General features: G+C 29.2%; 1 protein-coding gene across 40 annotated transcripts in view; it reads right to left on the bottom strand.

Moving 5' to 3' along the window:
* LOC130664089 (capping protein inhibiting regulator of actin dynamics-like) overlaps positions 1 to 21830 on the bottom strand; it is a 124617-nt gene that overhangs the window by 37515 nt on the left and 65272 nt on the right. For 12 of the 40 annotated variants that reach the window (XM_057463837.1, XM_057463831.1, XM_057463847.1 and 9 more), the window contains one exon: positions 15169 to 15225. The exons of 14 other annotated variants lie outside the window; for them this stretch is intronic. In XM_057463837.1, coding sequence (XP_057319820.1) covers positions 15169 to 15225 — 57 coding nt within the window. Of the gene's footprint in view, positions 1 to 2214; positions 2460 to 2581; positions 3002 to 15168; positions 15226 to 16354; positions 16674 to 21830 lie in introns of those variants that run through there. 14 more of the 40 variants (XM_057463811.1, XM_057463810.1, XM_057463818.1 and 11 more) reach the window with 13 other exon arrangements.

Here is a 21830-nt window from a genome sequence, read left to right on the forward strand (position 1 = left end):
AATATCTTAATTACCTGTTTGAACGAGGGTCGCTTTACTCATTCTCATTTAATTTCTCAACAAACTTTATTAAGTCTGATAAAGTTTGGCTTAATGATAAAGGAAGTTTTCATTAACTATCCTCGACTACTCTAATATAGTTGAAGTAAAAACATTTAAGTCTTGAGTGTACCCTTACACTGTTTCTTATAATTCTAACTGATAGATCTTGTCGTCGGGTCGTGTCACAATGGCGGCTCCTATCTTAGACAAGTGGAATTTAATCACTGACAACTCAAGTCCCTTTCTAAATTACTTAATACTGTTTAAGACTTTTCAGTCAATACTCTTACACTTTACGAAATTGGGAGTGAATTCCGAGTAATTACGGATTTTATTTCACTTCGAATTTACTCCTTCACTCGGAATTCCGGAGTTAAAAAAAAATTACTCTGAATACGGAGTAAATTGAGAGATTGTTTTATCAGCAGAGTGATTTCGGAGTGACCTGGATTTTATTTAAATCCGCATTTACTCCAATTCAGAGTTGAAATAAACTCCCTTACGGAGGAAATTTCACTCCAAGAGGATTAAATAAACATACAGCCATTTGTTCTATATTCCCGAGTCAAAAAACAAATGTAGTTTAGTCTTCAAAAGCCTCGATTCCTTTGATGTTTTATTTGCCGCCCATAAAGTGACTCTACTTTAGCACTCAAAATCCTAAATGAGAACTATGAGGTCTAAATGCGAATAATTTATCGATTTTAAATTATAACTAAGGCCTCAAAATCTTCAACGAATGAAAAGTTATATTCGGACTTTTAAAAATTTTAGATAGAAAAGGGAGGGGAGAGAAAACGTCGAATGAGACTTTTGAGGTTCAAATGGGGATAAAATTATTCCTGTATGTTTTGAGTATTTTGAGGCTCTAATCCAGATTATGCCATTCTAGTTAAGTCCTCAAAGTAGTAAAATGGGTCGTAACTACTACTTTGAGGACTACACTAGGATAACTTTCTACCCTGTTGTCAGTCTTAAAATTCTAAATTGATTCTCAAAAACCTCATAGAGAACTTTGAGACTTGAATCCGAATTTGTTTCTTGACTCGGGTTTACTCCGCGTTCACCCCGTAAATTTTTTACAGCGCAAGAAATATTTTATCGAATATTATTGTTTGTCAATAAAATGTCGCACGAATATATTTATTAGAAAAATAATAATTAGATTTATTCTTAGTAAAAAGTTATTCTATTTAATTAAAATAATTCCAGTAACTCAAAGAGTTTCAAGTTAAATTGTTATTTAAATAAACTTCGGGTTTTATTCACGAGGGATTAATTAAGGAAAGTGGTAACTTAAATCCCCGGGATATCATATGGATTATTGACTTTATTAAAAATTTAAATTATCAGCTCCAAACAATAGCAGATATTCCAGTTTAATTCTAAAAGGGAAAAGCTCAGACTTTAGTCAGACATTCTTCTGGGATTACCATAAAATTATTTTATAAATAAACTCTTTTATAAACTCGGTTTATAAAAAACAATAAAAAATATTAAAGGGCGCGGTTTTGGCAATGATTTTAACAATAACTCATAAAAGGTACTTGAGAGCTCTCGTAAATGTCGAATTAAACCAAGTCAGCGATTTGTGTTTACTAGACACCTTTGGCGAAATTTTCTCATGCCCTTTAGCTTCAGCTTCATATATATCTATGACTTTTTATCATCTCTTGTCTCAAGTGAGAGATATCTTTCGTGATATCTTTTATTCGCATGTATATAAATATATGTGTACTGTATTACTACTTTCTAACGCGAGATTTACGACACAGAATTTATTGTCGCTGACTCGAAACATTTGGAAAAATAGACATTTTATTTTTCCTTCAACGAAAACGATCCGATCGACGCCTCAGAGTCTTTTATAAGTTATTTCAAGTGATCGAAAAAAGTAGGTTAGTAAATTCTATAGATGCCTACAATTTTTATCTTTATTTTTTTTCAATTGTCCTACATATCCTACTTACTCACTGGCATTTTTATTGAATAAAAGGTTTATATAAAAAGATGAAAAATGATTTTCTATGAGAGGAAGTTGAATAATTTTTATCGACATCATTTCTTCTTCATTTATTTTTCTTTTGTAAGCTCGTCTGCAGATTAATTTATTGTAAAAATAAATTTTACAACTCAATCGACTATCTTCAGATGATTTAGTTAATCTTTTACCTTCATCTCCCGACGTCGAGGAATCATCTTGATCGGTCGACGAGCCCGATGAGTCCCTGCGGTATCTGACGTACTCTCGACGTTGGTATTCATTGTTAATGTTTTGATTTTGGTAATAATATGTTTGGTCTCGATCGCAGGAAACTGATCTACACTCGCGGATCTCGTCCGGGTACGAATTATAGTACCGGCGTCTATCGCGTCGCGATTTTCTGCTAAAGTCCGTGGGCATCGCAGCTCGTTTTCTAAAATAAAATTCCGATTTTCTTTTTCAAATCAATTCATTAATTAGATTTTGGACAAAAAAAAAAAGATCTAATTAAATAAAATTCATTTTAAAAAGAAAATCATCATGAAAAAAACCTACTCCACATATTCGAGGTTTGATTTCTTGTTAGCGATTTCCCTCGTGTCCGTAACCGAGGATGGATTACTTCCTTGTTGCACATACTGCTGCTGTGATGATTTTGACAGGTTGACAGATGACTCTCCGACTTGGTCGTTGGTACTGTTGACATTTGCCAATTCAATGTTGGCAATAGTTTTTGCTTTTTTAGCTGGTGAGGGCGGCGGTGACGTTGGTGGCGATGAGGTGGGACTTCCTGTGCGACCAGTACTGTAGCAGACAGCGGCCTTCCGGAGAGTCTCCCTGCACAGCTCAGAGAACATTCTGTCTCATCCCCCATGGCCCTTCTCAGGGACCCGGTTGCGATCCACAATCCCCAATCCAATTCAACAATTACCCTCTTTTTCTCTTTCTGTCTCTCTCTTATTATTTATTTAATACCTTTTTTTTATATTTTTTATTTCCTGCAATTAATCGCTAAACCGAATCCCCCGCCAGCACTACCACCGCCATCAATAATCGCAATCGCTCTGCACTTTTTACCTTCGAATTCAAGCGTAATCATTTTAACACTCGTTTATACGTTAACTGTTATTATACTTTTGGTTTTATATTTAAAACTCTGTCAGTGTGTCAGTGTTTAATTAATTCCGCGCTCAGCTGTAACGATACCAAATTAATTGTGCACGTTCGATTGATCTTCTATCGACGGCGCGATTGAAAAGCGTGACGGCCTAATTTGCATTAAATCCAAAACTTCTCTAACACTTGAATTCACTTATAAAGTTGTTCAATCAACGCCTTATTCTCAAGGAAATTATTGATAAACAATCCTCAGTAGTCTGCACTAGAGTTTTTCAAATTGGTATTTAATTTATAACCAATAGTTTATGTTAATTATCCTGTTTATTTACGCGCACAAATTCAAATTCACCTCAAGGTAATTTTAATGAAAAGATGGACATAGAGCCTTTGGTTTTTGGCTGTAAGCCAGACAGAAAAATAATATCTGATACATTTTGTGTTAAAAGCTTTTGTCTGAATGTAAAAAAAAAAGTCTTATATTTTTATTGCTGACAAATTTTAATATCGATAATGCGATTAATTGGTGGAATTGCTGGTACGTTAAATTTTTTTCAAGACTCTGCTAATGTGATTGTTTTAAAAGATAACTTGTGGGTTGAGGATAAGGATGAGAATAAAGATGTAAATCCCCGGTGCGGGGAATGGGTTAATGGATAAGTTGATGGATTAATGGAATAAAATAAAATGGAGTAAAATTTCTATCATTGATCTGACTTAACATTTGCTAAGTTTGTCTGTTAACTTTACTGATGGATTTAGTTTGTGAATTGATGGATAAGCTTTTGGATGCCTGTCAAAATCCATCTGTCTATTGGAACAGTGGCTTTTATTTTTATTTATTTAAATGCAGAACTGCTATGCAGTTATCGTGTGCTTTAATAAAACTTTTATTTATAAAAACACGCGAATTATTATTATTTTTTTTTTAATACTCAAGTACTGCAAGATTTGATGATGGGGTTTAACTGAAGGAATCACGCGAATTTAAAGCTGTGTTGTGTGTATACATGTGTGTGTGTATGTGGGTTGAATTACATATGATTTATTATTATGAGAATAAAATAATAGTAATAGTAATGTACACTGTTAAAAATAATTTGAAAATTACAATACAAAAGGAATTGAATTTTCATAACTACACGGGAAAAAAGAGTTTCGTCCTCTTTACAAAAGACAGAATAACGAAAAATTTTTTATAGTGACAAACATGATTAGCTTACGGTAACAAATCAATTTGTTATAATAACAAATGAAATCGTGTCGTAATTAAGAACTCGATTCGTTATGAAAACACATGAAGGCAATCAAAGCTGCTATTTTGTTACCCCAAGTAATCTTAGCTAGTGAGTACAAGATTTTGTCAGTGTTATAAATTTACTTTGTTATTTTAACAAATCACTTTTTTTACTGTAACATAACAGTTTAGACAGTTACAAACCATTGCTAGGCGCAACAAACAATTTTCTAGTGTTACAAAAATATTGTAATCATAACGAATGTTTCGTTATCCGTATTTTAAGGCAGAAATTTGTTACCGTAAGTTATCTTACCTTGTGGTTACAAAAATTTTTTTTCGTGCAGATATTTGAATTGTATTTTCAATGAAAAAAGCTTTAAATTTAATATACGTAATTTAATAATCAAGCTGGTATTCAAAATTTAGAAAAAAAATATGAATTTTAATAAACGTACTTAAAATTTATACTTGATTTTAAAATTTTCAAAGCAAGTATTGAAAATTCTAAAACATATATTGAATTTTAAAAATTCTATTTGAAATTTCATAACACTTATTTTAAAATTTAAAAAAAAGTATTTGAAAATCCAAAGTGTTAATTTGAAAATTCAAAAACGTGTATTTTAAATTCTATATGAAATTAGTAATGAAATTTCAAGCACAAATGTATGTGTTTATTGAGTTATATACAATTTTTGAAAATTCAAACAATTTTGATTACAGTGTACGGCATGAAATTTTGGAAAAAAAAAAATTAGGATAAATAAAAGTTGCTTAGTGGAGGTCAAATGCTAAACGATAGGGTTTTACGATGAGAATTTAATGACGGTGATCGTTAACTCCGGAGCGTTTTGTTCCCAGGAACGGGGATAACTAAAAGGAGACTGAAAGAATGATAGGAACTGGGTTGGAATGGAATTTATTATGGAATGTTGGTGCCATTGTTCACAGCCTTTTCTGTTTCAGTATCATGTACAGGATTATAGAATTATATATGTATATATAAGCGGGAGTACATACTTGAGAGAAGTGTATGAATATCACTTTCGCGGTATGAGAAAGCTTTATTACAAGTTAATGCTGATTATTGTTATTTAATTTTTTAAATCTTTGGTTCAGTTTCCCGAGTGGTTTCTGAAATTTTCTTAGTGTGTTTTAGATTGAGATTGAAGAGATTACTTGGCAACTTTATAATTACTTTTTAAAGTTTATAAGAAATGTTGCTATTGATCAAAACACTGTAAAAAATCGGGAGTCAATTCGGAGTCGGAGTGATTACGAATTTTATTTAAATCTGAATTCACTCCGATTTGGAATTTTAATGTTAAAATAAATTCCCATACGGAGTAAATTTCACTCCGAGGGGATCAAATAAATAAGCAGTCATCCGCTCCGCGTTCACTTCCCAAATTTTTTACAGTATTATAAATTTACATTTTCAAATAAAATTTAATTTCAAGTTCCAGTTAAAATGTGACAAAAATTTGATGTAAATATTTATCAGTAAAAAAGTTAATCCATTATTTAATTGAACAGAATTCCAGTTGGAAAATTAATAAAATAAATTTTTATTCAATAAAATTTATGCGAAAAATTTCACCTATTGCAAATATTAGAAGAATTTTTCAAAGATATTGTACAGGATTTTTCAATATGAAGGCAATGAAGAAGAAAAGTTTCGGAAAATAAAAAGGATTCAGTTTTCCGAATATTTTGTAATAGAAAAGAAAAATAATTTGAGAAAATAAAATATGTATGGAGAAAAATAAAAAAACTAATATCCTCAGCAGTGTGTTGAGAAAAAGGCCAAAGGATAACGATCCGTTAGCACTTATGAGTATTTGAATATATATTTTTTCACCGTACAAGTGACAAAGTTCAAGGGAACGAGGACACGAGGATTTTTCGTCCTCGTGGTGTTTAAATGCACGTTCTAACCGGGTAACATGTATGTGTGTATATGTATATAAAAATACGTATACGATAAGGAGAAAGCCGGTTGGTCTCCGGGCGAGAACTGCTGGAACTGAAAGGGCAAAATCGCGAGAACGTTCAAGAGGACGTGCGCGAATGTCTCGAGAGAGGGATGACTACCAGCAGTCAGAGGAGTATAAACAGGGTGGGAGGACATTCCCACTCTCACAGGCTGCTTTCTCTCTCCCTCTATTTCCACCCCTTATTCCTCGTGTATCCAGGATCGACGCACGTACCAGGGGTAGTACGTGATATTCTCAAACCATAGAATTTATCATTTCCCATTTTTTTTTTTTATTTCCTAAGATATCTTTTAAATATTAAAAGAAATAAGGGCGCAGGTGATGTGTCAGAAATTTTTTTTCCGTTTAAAAATTCTTTTCGCAATATCTTCTGTAATTTTCTTTCTATATCTTCATATGTAATAACTCTCTCAGTATCTCGAAGAAAAAAAAATTTTTCAATTTCGCGGTAAAGAAAATTTTAAATCGCTAGAGAAATTTTTTAAAATTAAATTTAAAATCCAAATAGAGGCTGGTAATTTTTTCCGTAAGATTTAATTTGAAAAATTAAAATTTTTAAGAGTTGAAAATTTTAAAAAATCATTGTCCTAAAGATTTAATGAATTTTTATGTAAAAATAGGTAATTAACTAATTAAGAATATTTAAAAAAATGAAATTACAGATCAAGGTACGCATAAGGGTTAGTACACGAAGGCCCGCCATTTTCGCAGTTCTCAATCTCCTTCTCTCTCTAACTCTCTTCTCCCAACATGTTCGCAATGGCGCTGTTGCATCGATCAGTTGCGTCGCCATCACCACATCCTTTTTATCCTCTCAGTTATTTTCCGAGTTTGAGTCCTGATAAAATTCACCACCGAAGTCCAGCACACTCGAAATAAATTTCTTTACATCTATTCACCCATTTCTTTTCATCCCTCGAGTACTTTTTTTTTATTTCCTATTCTTTGACCTTTTTTTAGAGATCCTACGATATTTCTTCCACGCGGGTGATTGTCCGCAATTTCCCGTAATCAAACTTCTAGCCCGCATCCTCGTTTCTATCCCCGTGTTCTCATTGTGGTGGACACAGAAGCCGACTAAGGACAAAGTTATCAAAGATGGACATCAGGTCACGTGGGTCCAATATAATATTGATGACAGTAAATCCTATCGAGCTTTTTTAAGTGGAAATAAATCCGCTGACCTTCAAAAACATATATCCCTTTTTTTTTATTTTCAAATAAAACTCCTGACCTAATAATTTTTTTTTTCATTTAATCCAGTGGTAAATCCAGATAACTGCTTCATTTTATATTTTTATTTCCCTTCATTTTCGGTATAAATTTTTTTTTTCAAAATACTATAGATAAGTTATCGCACATAAAAATCACGTAAAACTATTTTGCGACTCTCTTTTCCGTGATGTTTTAGTTTCTCAAGAGAGAAAGGACTCGCATTTTGAGGGTGAATCCTCACTTTCTTCTAAATCGATACCAACTTTTCCTCAGGGCTTTCACTTTTTTTTTTTTTTTTTTTTTAATAATCATTTTTTATCCAGCTTTCAGTAAAGAATTTCTAAGTAACATTATTAAATGTCAAGGACATTTTTTTAATTCAATATGAAAAAAAAAAATTTTAATGACTGTCATAATATATTTTTCGATATAGAATAAATTGTCATAAGCCATAAGCTTCTTTTTAAAATAAAATAAAATTATAATAAGATAAAAAAAAAAATCTACCGCGGATTTAAAAAAGAGTTCTATCGTAAACCTAATATCCGTTATTATAGTCCTTTTACTGCATTTAACTTCCGACAGTTTCATCGCGTGTTCTCTTGTCACTCGAGCATTGTACTTTACATCATCATGGCGAGTACACTATTAGTACATGTACACCGGTACAATGTACAGTACACAGTAGACAGACAAAGAAATAAGAGTACAAGTGTCTAGAGTCTCGTCTACAAACTACAACCATGGATATTCATGTAATGTATCGCAGAGTTTCTCCACCGACGTCATTCCATCAAGAGTTTTAATGGAATTTCTCATTCGGTATTTATTCATTTTTCTTTATTGTTATTATGATTTTTTTTTTACAAACTTAGAAATTTGCATCACGATTCGCGAGCTTGTTTCAACTGCATTAAATACTACTATTGATTCAATTCGTCCTTTCATAAATATACTTTACTAGAATTTATTCATTTCATAATTGGAACTCTTAATAACTGCTAACTTACATAATTATGTACTAAGATATTTAATTTTTTGAATATTTTTTTGAACTGTTAAAATTTTTTCAAGTGTCTAAATAATTAATTTATTATTTTCATAGTAATAAAATGTTTTTTTTACATGATTTAATTATTTTGGCGCCAAAAATGTTTCTATCAATTTTTTATTATTAGATTATTGGCTGATGTAATTGCGCTGAGTGATGAAGGTTACGAGGGTCGATGAGTATGTTATGTGAAAACTTTTTTTCTGTTCGTCGATGAACGATTACATGCGTGTATTTAATTAAAGGATGAATTGGGATGTAAAACATCGAGAGTAATCACGGATTTTATTTAAATTCGAATTCAGTCTGAGTTCTGGGGTAAAAAAAAATCACTCCGCATACGGAGTAAACAGAGAGTGTCTTTTTAGGGGAGTAATTTCGGAGTGATCTGGATTTTATTTGAATCTGCTTCAAATGCTTTTATTATGTGAAATTAGTGTTTTTGACAGGTTTTTGACAGGTATCTGGTCGATTGTGTCCGAATATGTTCCGCAAGCGTAGAAAATTTAGGTCTAGTTTCATCGGAATACTTAAAATTTCCATACACTTTCCAGACACTTTCTACAGATTTTCTATAGATTTTCTATTAATTTTCTATAGACTTTCCATCGAGATGACTGATAAATGACCGATAGATTACTGACTAAAAACTGATAAATAACCAATTTCAAGTAGCAAAGTTTACAAGCAAGAATATCATTGGACTTGTAAACTTTAGGTGAACCTTCAGACGCCACGATCCATCTTACGGCTTTAAATAATAGTATATTTTACACCTCGGGCAGTAAAGTAAGAAATGTCTTGGCCAACAATTACATGAGATCTGAGGCTTTATTTATTTACTGCCCAAGGTGTCAATGCTATTTTTCTCCTCGACGGAGGCGGAAAGCGGAAACTTCGTTTTGCACAGCGAGAGAAAAGTTGACGCTTTTCGCCCGGGGGGAGAAAATTATATTATTATTAATTGAAATTATTTATTATGTGAAATTAGTGTTTTTGACAGGTATCTGGTCAAATTTGAAAGCTTTAAAATATTCATTTCGATTCGGAATTTTAATATTCAAATTAACTTCTTTTCGGAGTCAATTTCACTCTGGGGGAATTAAGTAAATAAACAGGCATCCGCTCAGTATTCGCTCCGAATTTACACTGTAAAAAATCGGTCATTACAAATTTTATTCAAATCTGAGCTCATTCTGTCACTCATAGTTCCGGAGTCAAAAAAAATCCTTCCGCGTACGAAGTAATTAGGGAGTTTTTTTTAGCGCAGTAATTTCGGAGTGATCTGGATTTTATTTATATCCGCATTCACTCTGAATTGAAGTTTTAGTATTAAAACAAATCCTCATTCGGAGTAAATTTCACTCCGAACTGAGTAAATAAATAAACAGCAATCCGCTCCACATTTACTCCGAATTAACCATTCAAATATATACGAATTTCATATATTTAGTATTAAATTTATTTTGTATAAATACTTGATCATTCAAATATAGATTTCCGCAGATTCTCGTAGTAAACGTGACGTAATTTAAAAAAAAATTAATAAATATCAGAGGAAAAAGGTTCGATCGGATCACGATTCAACCCTTGTAACTTTATTTTTTTTTTAAAACCCAACAAAGCTTTTATCTATTCAAGAATTTATGTCAAGGAGTTGCTTTTCTGATCACAAGGGACGTCATGTTTGACGCTATCCCTTCTTCAATCTCAAAAAGTTTAAATATAGTAAAAAAATTCAAAGATACTTTGGACAAATATTTGATTAAATAAAAAAAAATAATCTTGAATGTTAAAAGAATAACAGCGACAATTATTTACATTCACATAAAATTTATTTTTAAATTTATGTGCAAACAAACTTGACAAATTATTAGAACAGCGAATGTAAATTTTCTATATTTATATTTTTTAATCCGAAATATTCTCATATAAATAAACTTTTATTGTGTTTGTTTGCAATGAAGAGTAAACAAAAAAAAAGTTTTATAAATTGACCAATTTGAAATTATTAACATGAGTAAGTTGGTGACATAAGAATTGAAATATCAAAACATAAGTTTTAAAGAATCTACTTGAGATATATAATAGAAGAACTCGAGTGTAGAAGTTAGTAGACGATATATATAGAGAGTATGGCAAGTAGTATAGATATAAAAGAGTGGCGTCGTTGAAAAATTTTTCATTGCCCGAATACCCGAATCCGCGTCTCGACGTGTTTTTACTTGGCACTTGGAAACGAACCAACCTTACATTTCCTATCTGTCGAGTTCGATCCCGGCTCTGGTTATGAAAAAGTAATAAAATAAAAAAAAAAATAAAAAAACGAACGCTCGCGAGCCAATAGCTGGTTATATATTTTTGGTTATTACCCTTTTTACATAATTCTGTTGTTTATTTTTTTTTTACAACATTACTCAATGGAGTATTTAAAATTATGTGACGTAAAAAAACGGGTTCTGTTTCTTATCTGGAGATTTCATTAAAAATAAAAAAAAATAGAGCAGCAAAAAAGTGAAATTAGAGCAGCAAAACAGACTCGCAATATTCTAAAATTTTTTTTTCAAACCTTTTTTTATATATATATGTATATTTTTTAATAGAGTGTTTCCGAATACCCTAGAGCAATGAATTAAAAAACTGTCCAATTTAGTATGGACTATTCGTGCTACTCGTCGGATCGGCAAATATTCGTCGACGTGAGGACAATAGAAGGATTAGATCGGTATTCTCACATTCATGACGAGAGTTTAGTTCAGGGTGTAAATTTATCTTCACAGAACGTGACACAGTGAATCCGAATATGACTGGTTGCTTTATACGTTATTAATCCATTGGGCTGTCACAAATTTACTATAGAAATATTACTATTCTACTGTATTATGACGAGGCTTAATTTAAAAGCAACTCTCTACCCTGGATAATTGACAAGTCTTTGGGGTTTTCGTTTTCGTTATCATTTGTAAGCCAGGCAACCCAAAGTTATATAAGCACTAGTGATTCTAGTACATACTTTACTTTATAATCCGCTCATTAAAAATTGTTAATTAATAAAAGTAATAATTACTCATTTTTTGCTCGTTAAAATGAAAAATGTTTTTTCCGAGTATTTAATATTTATTTTTCATCTTTAATTTTTCACATGAAATAATTATTAATAAATGTCATATTTATTGCTCATATATAGTATATTTTTATATATATGTACATGTATTTGTTTTTGTAAAATAAATATTTGTAATACTTTTTTATTGGTATGAACTAAATATATAACTGATGTAAAAAGGAAAACTGTGATATTTACGAGCAGCAAATTCTGCCGAGAGAAGATTACAAAAAGTGAAGAATAATATCGATCATGTTGAAATATACCTTAAAGCGGTGGCCACAACTTTTTTATCATTTTTTTTGCTTGTGCAATAAATAATATTTATTGGTTGCTAAAATTCGGTATTTAATGGGGCTAAATAAGATATTATGTGAGCGGTTATGGATGTTACATAAAATGTTGAGAAGGGAATTAAATCAAGTTGAAAATGAGAAGGGAAAAATGTTGAGACGAAAAAAAGACGTATGGCTGAATATGGCCGAGAACGTGTTCGCTCCTAATATAGAGATGGATCTCTCTTTTAGGCTGGTGAGAGCGATCGACATCGGTCGCTATATTGCACATATTCAATGTGCTGACACAAATCATTTCCGATCAAAGGAGACGCGGTATTGAAAATTGGCGAATGGAAAAAAATATTAAATGTTATCTAATGGAAATATTTTACTTTTTTCTTTAGAATTTTCATTTATAAAACTTTTGATAAGCCCAATAATTTTACGGTGAAATTATCTTGAATCTCGTGTAAAAAAATATTCCAAAAAAGTTGGACACGTGGAACTTCTGTGTACCTGAAGATCGGAACGTTTTTCGCCCAACGAAAAAAAAAGTTGGAAAGTAAAAAATCTTATGGGTGACTAGATTTCAGAAATTTTTCGCATATAGATGCTGGTATGTCAGCCGAAAATCTTCGGCTCCCAACTTCCGGAACTACCCCTTGAGCAGTCAAATCACATAAATTTTTTTCATTTTCGTCGCGCGAAAAACATTCTGATCTTCAGGTACATGAACTTTTAAGCTTAAGACAGATTAGAACTTTGAGTGGAACTTTTTTTGAACCTTTATAATTTTGATAGTAAAAAAAAAAGTTATCTACGACTTTATACGGGCAACTTTTGAGTAAAAAAAACAACATATTTCTTAGAATTTATTTTTACTACATTTTACCATTGTTTTGAAAAAGTTCAAAAACCTCTAATTTGGAACTTTTTTGATTTTCATAGGGTTTTTGGTTTGGAATGAAAACTTTTTCGGAACGAGGGTAAAATGTAGTAAAAACACGTTTTGAAAAATATGTTTTACAAAATTTCTTTTATTATTCAAAATTCGCTCATATAAAATCCTTGGTAAACTTTTTTTTTACTATCAAAATTATAAAAGTCAAAAAAAAGTTTCATTCGAAATTCGACTCTGCCTCAAGTTTAGAAGTTCCACATGTCCAACTTTTTTGGATTTTTTTTAACACGGGGTTTTAATAAATTAGTGAATTAAAATCTTAACTAAAAAATGTAACATAAATTAATTGTTTATTATTTTTTTTTCGTGGTTAAAAAAAAAATGATTATAGAAATATATAGAGGCTGAGCGAAATGGAAATTATAAAAATGACCCAAATTTTTTTTTCCAATATTTTTAGTAACGACATAATTTTTGCAGTAAAAAAAATATGAAAACATAATTTTTTTTACGATGGCCTACTTCACACTAAAACAAAAAAAAATTATTTATATTGAGGTTGAAAATTTTCCTTGGCATCCCTATTTTTACCGGCGCTCCTCTAATAATTTCTAATATCGATACTGTCAATTAATGGATGATCAATTATTTGATATTAATCGTTTCGAATGATTTTGAAAAATAATAAGTGAAAATAGAAAATAACGGAGTCCATTAGTGTCACGGGAAACTCCCCAATATAAACTTAAATATATAAGTTGATGTAAAAAAAATTGTCTTGTAATGGTCGATAATTATTATTAATACATAAAGTTATGCGTTGCATATTTATAAAAGTAAAGTTTATAAAATCAAAGCTCACTTGACCTCAATTAAATTGTAAACAAAAAAAAAATTGATCCGAAAAAATTTAAAAGTATTCAACATAAAAATTTAAACATAAGTCCTTAGTATTTTTACTTCAACACTTTTGTTGAGTGGCCTTTAGAAAATTTATGTATTTATTTATAATTAAATATGTGTCAAGATATAATTATCGATAAATTGGGTCGATAGTTAGTACGCATCATGAAATTTGTCCCATCGTTATATTGAATACCGGAATTCTGCATCGCCAGGAAAATTGTCAATCCCTCACTTCCACTACTACGATTTACTCATCAAATTTTCATGCACGTATCCCTAGCTAACGAAATTTAAATTTCCATTCAATATTAAATATTAATTAATAATACACTGTAAAGAATTTACAGAGTGAACGAATTTTTATTTTTTTAATTCCTTCCCCTTATGAGTGAATTTTACTCCGATGGGGAGTTTCGGAAAATATTAATTACAAAAAAAATTACTAATATATAGTGAATTTAGGTCTTTGATGTTTATATTGAGTACGGAAATAATTACGAGCTCCCTTTTTATATATTCACACGAAATGATTTTTGAAAATTATGAGCAGCTGGTAATGAAACTCGAACAAATAAAATTCCACTGAGTCACAAACTGCCGTATGAATTACATCGACCATACCACGAGTTAACATTTCATATTGTATGAAATAAGACTTTTTTTCAAATAGCTATAACTTCTTTAAAAATGGACTAATTCAGACGTTTTTTTTTTCAAAATTTTTGTTTTCAAATGCTCTTTTCGAAAAAAAATACAAAAAAAATTAAAGATATTAAAACCTATGAAATATTTCACTTTTTTTTTAAAAATCGCATTTTTCTTGAAATCCATTTTTCTCAAAAACTAAGCGAGATATCGAAAAATTTTATTCTTGAAGAAAGTCTGATTCCATCGAGTTCTACAAGAATTCGCGGTCATTTAGCGGCGCTACGAATCCCCCATTTTATAAATTAAAATCATAATATTTTAAGTTTAATAGTCAATATTTGAATCAATTATTTATTTAAATAACTATGTTTCTAATTAATAACTGTTTTTATTAAATATAAATTTATTTAAGTATTAAAACCCCGGACCGGAGGGAATGCGAATTTTAATAAAATCTGCGTCACTTCGAAATCACTCCGCCATAATAAAATCCATATTCACTCCCGATTTTCTACAGTGTAATAGAATAAATATTGGAATAGAATAAAATTTCTTGAAATTTATGAAAATAAAAAAAAAGTTTTTTTAATCTCATTAATTAATCAACGGAACTTGATTTAATGATTCGATATTCGATAACCGCGTGATTCATTTTTGTTAAATAAATATGACTTTACTACATACTTATAAATACTTTATGATTATCTCCATTGATACTGGATGAGTTGTCACGATACTCACCTGCAACATAAAGAAAAAAAAAATTATTGTAATTAAAATATCTAATTAAGAAAAATTCCATAGAACAGAGGGTTTATTATCGTTATTATTATTATCTTTTAAATTTATATTTAATCAGTAAACAGTAGTGCTGATTGTTAATTATGAAATAATTGATTGATTGTGTGTAGTAATTTATAAGTGTGATTGCAATACCACAGCTTTTCTCTCTCTCGTCTATTAATTAGGAGATCTGCAAGGTCGGAATTGCAACTCGATTGTTTGTGGAAGTTTCATTAAATAGTTTATTGTTATCTTGTCTAAATACGCTTTTGAAGTGAAATACTAATCTGTAGCAAGATATATATCAATATAATTTATAGCGTTCTCTTTTGTTACCAAGAATGTTGTAAGTTTTTTATTATAAACATTTAACAATTAAATTAATTAATATAAAAATACATGAAAAAAAAATTTCTTAGTATTTATTAATTTTTTTTTATTTTTCACTTTGTCGGGCCCAATGGGATTTTCAAAAAATAAAAATAAAAAACATTATAATTTTTATTTCATTACTGATTTCGATTACTGTACACTGGAAAAAAATTGCAGATTAAATCTGGAGTTTTATTTCAGCGGAAGTTTATTTTAATATTAAAACTCCGAATTGGAGTGAATGCAGATTGAAAAAAAATCCGATTCACTCCGAAATCACTTCGCTGGAAAGACAAATTCCCTATTTACTCCGTATGCAGAGTGATTTTTTTTGGACTCCGGAACTTCGAGTACCGGAGTGAATTCGAATTTAAATAAAATCCATATTCACTCCGAATTTTTTATATTTTTTTTATATGAAAAAAAAATCTGTACTGATTTATAAAAAATTAAATAAGAAAATTTTTTTTCCGAAGCAGGATAGAAATTTTTTTATTAAATTTTTCAAGTGTCTCATTTTGCCCAAGTCTTAATATCACTCCGAAATTCATATCGCAAAATAAATAAAAAATTAATGACCTCCAGGTCTCCCCTTTATAAAAATTAAAAAAAAATCTTATTTGTTACTTATTACGATTAAATATATAAATATAAAAAGTGACGTAATAATGAATGTATGAAAAATATTATTTATTTAAAAAAAAATAAATGAGACCTTCTCTAAAATGAACTTTTCTGCTGATGCGATGCCGGGAAATTTGTTCGACTTGAGTGATGTCATGTGGTCCAAGATTTTCTCTCGACAAAGAACTCACGAGGATTCCCCTCAAGGTCGCAAGCGTGCTACTTGGTATTCCCCGATCCATCTCGCCAATTCCCATATCCTTTTCCTCCTTTCCACCTTCTCACTATTTATTATTATACCCGTCATTCGACGACTATCTACCTACTTATATATATATTCCTCAACATTAATAACCACTTGAATTACACCGACACTTCACTCAATAATCATTTGTATTTTCATATATTTTTTACATCCATATCTTAAATTTAAAAAATATTTCACTCACTTTTAAAAATTTTCCGCTCTAATTAAAAAAAAATCTCTTTCACAAAATAAAATTTATTGTCAATTAAATATGCAGTTGATATTTTTCCATCAATTTATCTCATATTTATTACAGGAAATGTCAACCGCATTTATATATGAAATGACGTTAACAGTTTTTTTATCTCTAGATTTTGATCGGATTTAAAGTCATAAATATTTACTAATAAATAAAATTTGTATTCAAAGTCAGATTCAAATTTAAAATTTTCGGTGCAAAATATATAAGACCAACAACAACAACAACTGACTAGAGTAGATAGAGTAGAGTTGTAGAGTTAATGTTTACTACTATCGCGGTTTAGAGTATTTTATATAAAATATACGAGATTGTAAGTACTTGTGCTGCAATACTAGTCAACAAACTGTAACCTCCACATGACGAGACACATTACACTATCTATACTTTCGTGTACAGTAAAGGTAATATTTACTTGAAAATAAAGATAAATAAAAATTACTTATTCAAATATTGTTCAAAGTCCAAGAATTATTTAGCGCCGAATTCACTAGTAAACAGGAAATTCAAATGTTCAAAATTTTATATAAATTTAAATTAAACGGACTGTGTAATATTATTTTAATTGGCCGCCGATCAACAATTACTGTGACTGAAACCTGTCTCCCACTAAATAAAAAAAAAACTACGTCACGCAATGATTCAAGATCTTTTACGTCGTTGACTATAAATGCATCAAGGCAAAATAAAAAACTATGTTAACACCGAGTAAGTAATTTAAATATATAATATATTATTTGATATGATAAATTATTATTTTTATTTTTTAAAATAAATTTATTTAATTATCAGTCAGAAATTCTTTATGAATTATTATATAGGACGTGTATTAAAACTGTAAAGTAAAATAATTTATAATGATAATGAGCGTAGATAATAAATTTTATTAGTTAATTTTGAGAGCAAGAGATTACTGGAGTCATTACACACTTTCGACCTAATTTATTTTATCTACTCCATTTTCATCCACATAATAATAATATTTAATACTAGTACTAAAATTTCACAGATGTAATTTTTAATTGACACTTCACTTCACACCAAAAAATTTCAGCATTTAAATTTTTATTTATTTAAAAAATTGTTTTTTTTTAGTTAATTTATACGAGGTAATATGTTTTTTGTATACTAGTGTGTAAGTATCGGGCATAGTAATCTAATAAATAAATCATTTTAACATTGAAGCGACAATATGTCCGAATGTGAACCCGGTTCTGTTAAGAATATATGAACTAATGTTATATGGGCACTTTGCGATATCTGAGTCTTGGCTGCACCTTCGTCAGCTACCACAACACTCTGGCAATGTGCTTTCGCACTCCCGTTTGTCGCTCATCGAATAAATATATTTTAAGGTGGGGAAAGGAAAGTCACGACGACGAGACCAACAGACCAAGTGAGATTATAAAAAAAAAAAAATTTATATATATATATATATATATATACAATGTATGCGCATGTATGTGTGCGTGTGTAATGAGTGCAAGTATTAAAAAAAATATACATATATTTTTAAAAATATATGAACAGAATGTATTATCTAAATGATGAATCAAACACGCACTTGTAAAGATAAAAGTTATCATTAAAAAAATTTTTTTTCTCATTTCTATGAATGAAACCGCATTTGAATTTGAATTTAGTAAATATTTTTAAACTTCCTGTTTTAATTTCATTTAATTGATTGAGTAAACGAGAAAAGAAATTGAAGATTTAATTAAAAATAATAGTAGGAAAGAAAAGTTTCATTTTCTCTGTTCTCTGTAGTAAAAATTGAATGATAGTTAATGAAAAAAAGTGTTGAATTATTTTTACGTAGTTCTGGGTAAGTTAACAACAGTTATTGTTTGAAACTGCGGATGCGTGGTATACAACTTTGTAAGTAATAATTAAAGACATAGATAAAAAAATTATTTTTCAAGAGAAGTTATTGACAATGAGCTAGTAAAACTACGTCAAGTGTGAGGTCTATTATTTAAAAGTGTTTTTTTTTTTTTTTATGTAAAATGTGATGAATGTAAATACGAAAGTTTTAAATTTATTTTATTTTTTAGCGGGAATAAATGTGCCATTGGAAAAACTTTTTCTGGAGTAGTTTTCCAAAGTTTTTGATAAATTTTGAGTCGTAGAATCAACTCTTGGTTTTCAGATTTTTTTTTTTTTTTATTATTATTAAAATATAGAAATTGAATCGCGAGTGGTGAGAAGTCGAACATTCTCGATACTGTAATAAGTCGATTTGAATAAATCATTTTTATTTTAGTTTAATGATCTGTAAATTTACTCAATTGAGAGATAACTTGAGGAAATAACTTTAAGGAAATAAATTTTATTCAAATGAATCAATTTTACATTTTTTTTTATTGGAGTAAAAAATAAATCCGGTAGTAAAAAAATTATAAAAATTTATTTTGTGATAAAAAATTTTAAAAACCTTTTTATTTTTATTTATAATTCAAATTTGATGTTAAAAAAAATGCGTTCGTTTATTGCATATTTTTTTATGCGCGAGTGAACTAACGGACGCGCGAAATTAAAAATTCAATTAAATTTTTTAAAATAAATATTAAAGTGTCAATCAAAAAATTCGTCCTGTCAAATGAAATCCCCTTTACAAAAATTGATCATTTTAATGATCAATTATAACACGATGAAAATTTATAATAATAATTATTATCATCTTCAATAATTATGTCAACTTTTTGATGACTTAAGTCTCACAAAATCCGTTATTTTATTAACTTATCACAAATATTGAGGATTATTAATTACTGGGATATTTTTTGATGACGAGCAATTTTGACGTGCAGAATAGAAATATTAAATAACATAATATCACATTAATATTAGTCGTTGAAGAAGGGGGGGGGGTATGTTTGTTGTGATTTACAACAATAATTTTCATTGTGAACAATACGATGATAATATTTGTGACATAAATTATAATTATGACGATTTCATGATGAGGATTCATATTATAATATATAAATATATTGTAAACAATGTTATCATTTTAATAATATTCGTTATATTGTGCAATAATACGCCGTAAATAATCGGAAATGTATTCGGAGTGAATACAGATTTTATTACAATCCAAATCCACTTCATCACTTGGTTAAAAAAAATCACTTTGCATACGGAGTAAATAAGGTATTATTTTTTTTAACACAGAAATGCGAATTTTACTTTAGTCGGCATCTACTCCGATCTAGAGCTTTAGTGTTAAAATACCCATTCGGAAAAAATATATATCCATATATATTCGGGCAAATCTGAATATTCGCTGCTTATATGAGACATATATTCAATTTCGTCCGTATATATCCCGGATATATGCTTTTTTCGTATGGGTAATCTTCCCGTTAGAATGATCTTGCAGTTAGTAGACAATTAAAAATTTTTCAATTTTTTTTCGACAATTTAATTACAAAAATAAAAATATGCACATGCAGAAAATTTACAAAACTATAAGTGCAATTTTTTTTATAATTTATTGTTTTGGAAAAAATCAAAAAATTATTAGACGTCGGGTAAATTCATTATCATGCTTTGGAGTGAATTTCTTTTCGGATTTAACCCGCGTTCAAAATTTTTTTTAGTGAGTAAAAATTCCTGAATTTTTTGAAGCGTATGTTTCTTTAATCACATGGTAATTTTAAAAATTTTTTTCTATGTTACGATTACTATCTGGTATCAATATTTTAAATTATGAAAATGATAATATCAATAATTTTTAACACTATCAGAATTTATTGATTATCATTACTATCAAATTTTCAGCATGCAGTAGATAAGGATTTAAATAAAGTGTACCGACAAAACAAGAATAATAACTGATTAGCACACTTATAAAGTTCTATACACTCGAGAAATGTATCAAATTAATTAATAAAATAAGTAATTACAAGCATGCGCGCTACGGAAATGCAAAAGTTACGATGTCCTTGAAACATCAGGAAGTTATAAATAATTTTATGACACAAAGTAAAAAATTTTTTACTACAAGTGTAAGTTAATTTGCAGACGTAATGATTAAAAATATTTATCATCGACATAAAGATAAAAAGTGAATTAATAAAAATTCTTGGTTATTAATTTATATGCACAGATATGAATATTGTTTATATCATGTGCAATATCATTAAGTAGTTTTTATATTATATGGAAATAATTTTAATGCGTGTATAGTAACGAGAGCGCAAACTTGTTACTTTTCTCACGAACGCGATATACTGACGGTGGGATTTTACTAGGCCTTGGTTTTTAAAAATTAAGTAACGTTCGAAGTCTCTTGTCTTCTCAGCAGCGATTGAGTTGTGTATGAAAGGGAAAATATGTTGAGTTTACAGAATAAAGAACACTAGTAAAACGTGATTGAGTTTAAAAAAAACGGCTTTTACCGCACGCGACGACAAGGCCGCGAAGAGTCGACGACTCAACTATTTTTATATATTATTATTGTTAGTATATGTAAGGTGTATTTTATTTAATTGAATTATCTTGGATAGAGGTAATCGTCATGACACACCCTAAATATTTGAATGAGAATGTCAAGGAAATGACTATAAAAAAAATATTTTCTTTTTTTTTTTTCAAATAAAAATAAAGTTTTGATAATAAATATTATCAAAGATGACGGCGACATCGTGATTTATAATTCTTTAAATTCTATGAGCGCGTAATGACGAATATGGTGTGATCAAGTGTACATGAGACTGAGGATTATGTAAATTATTCTTTTTTTTTTATTTATTTAAATATCACGTAGGAGGTATTTTGAAATATTGTTTTAATTTTACGTCAATGCAGACAACATTCCTCTACAATAATTAATATTTTTTTTTTATATTAAATAATTATAGGGATACCCCCATGAAAAAAATTTATAAAAAAAGTATATGGTAAAATATAAAAAAAATATATTTTTCATATAAAAAAAATACATAAAAAATATATAAATAGATATAAAATATGTATAAAAAATATATTTTGAATAGCTAACTTTTGGTCGATTTTTGTATATATTTTAATATATTTGAAATATATTGTTAATATATT

This window comes from Microplitis mediator, chromosome 2 (assembly GCF_029852145.1).
Source record: "Microplitis mediator isolate UGA2020A chromosome 2, iyMicMedi2.1, whole genome shotgun sequence".
NCBI classification, from domain to species: Eukaryota; Metazoa; Arthropoda; class Insecta; order Hymenoptera; family Braconidae; genus Microplitis; species Microplitis mediator.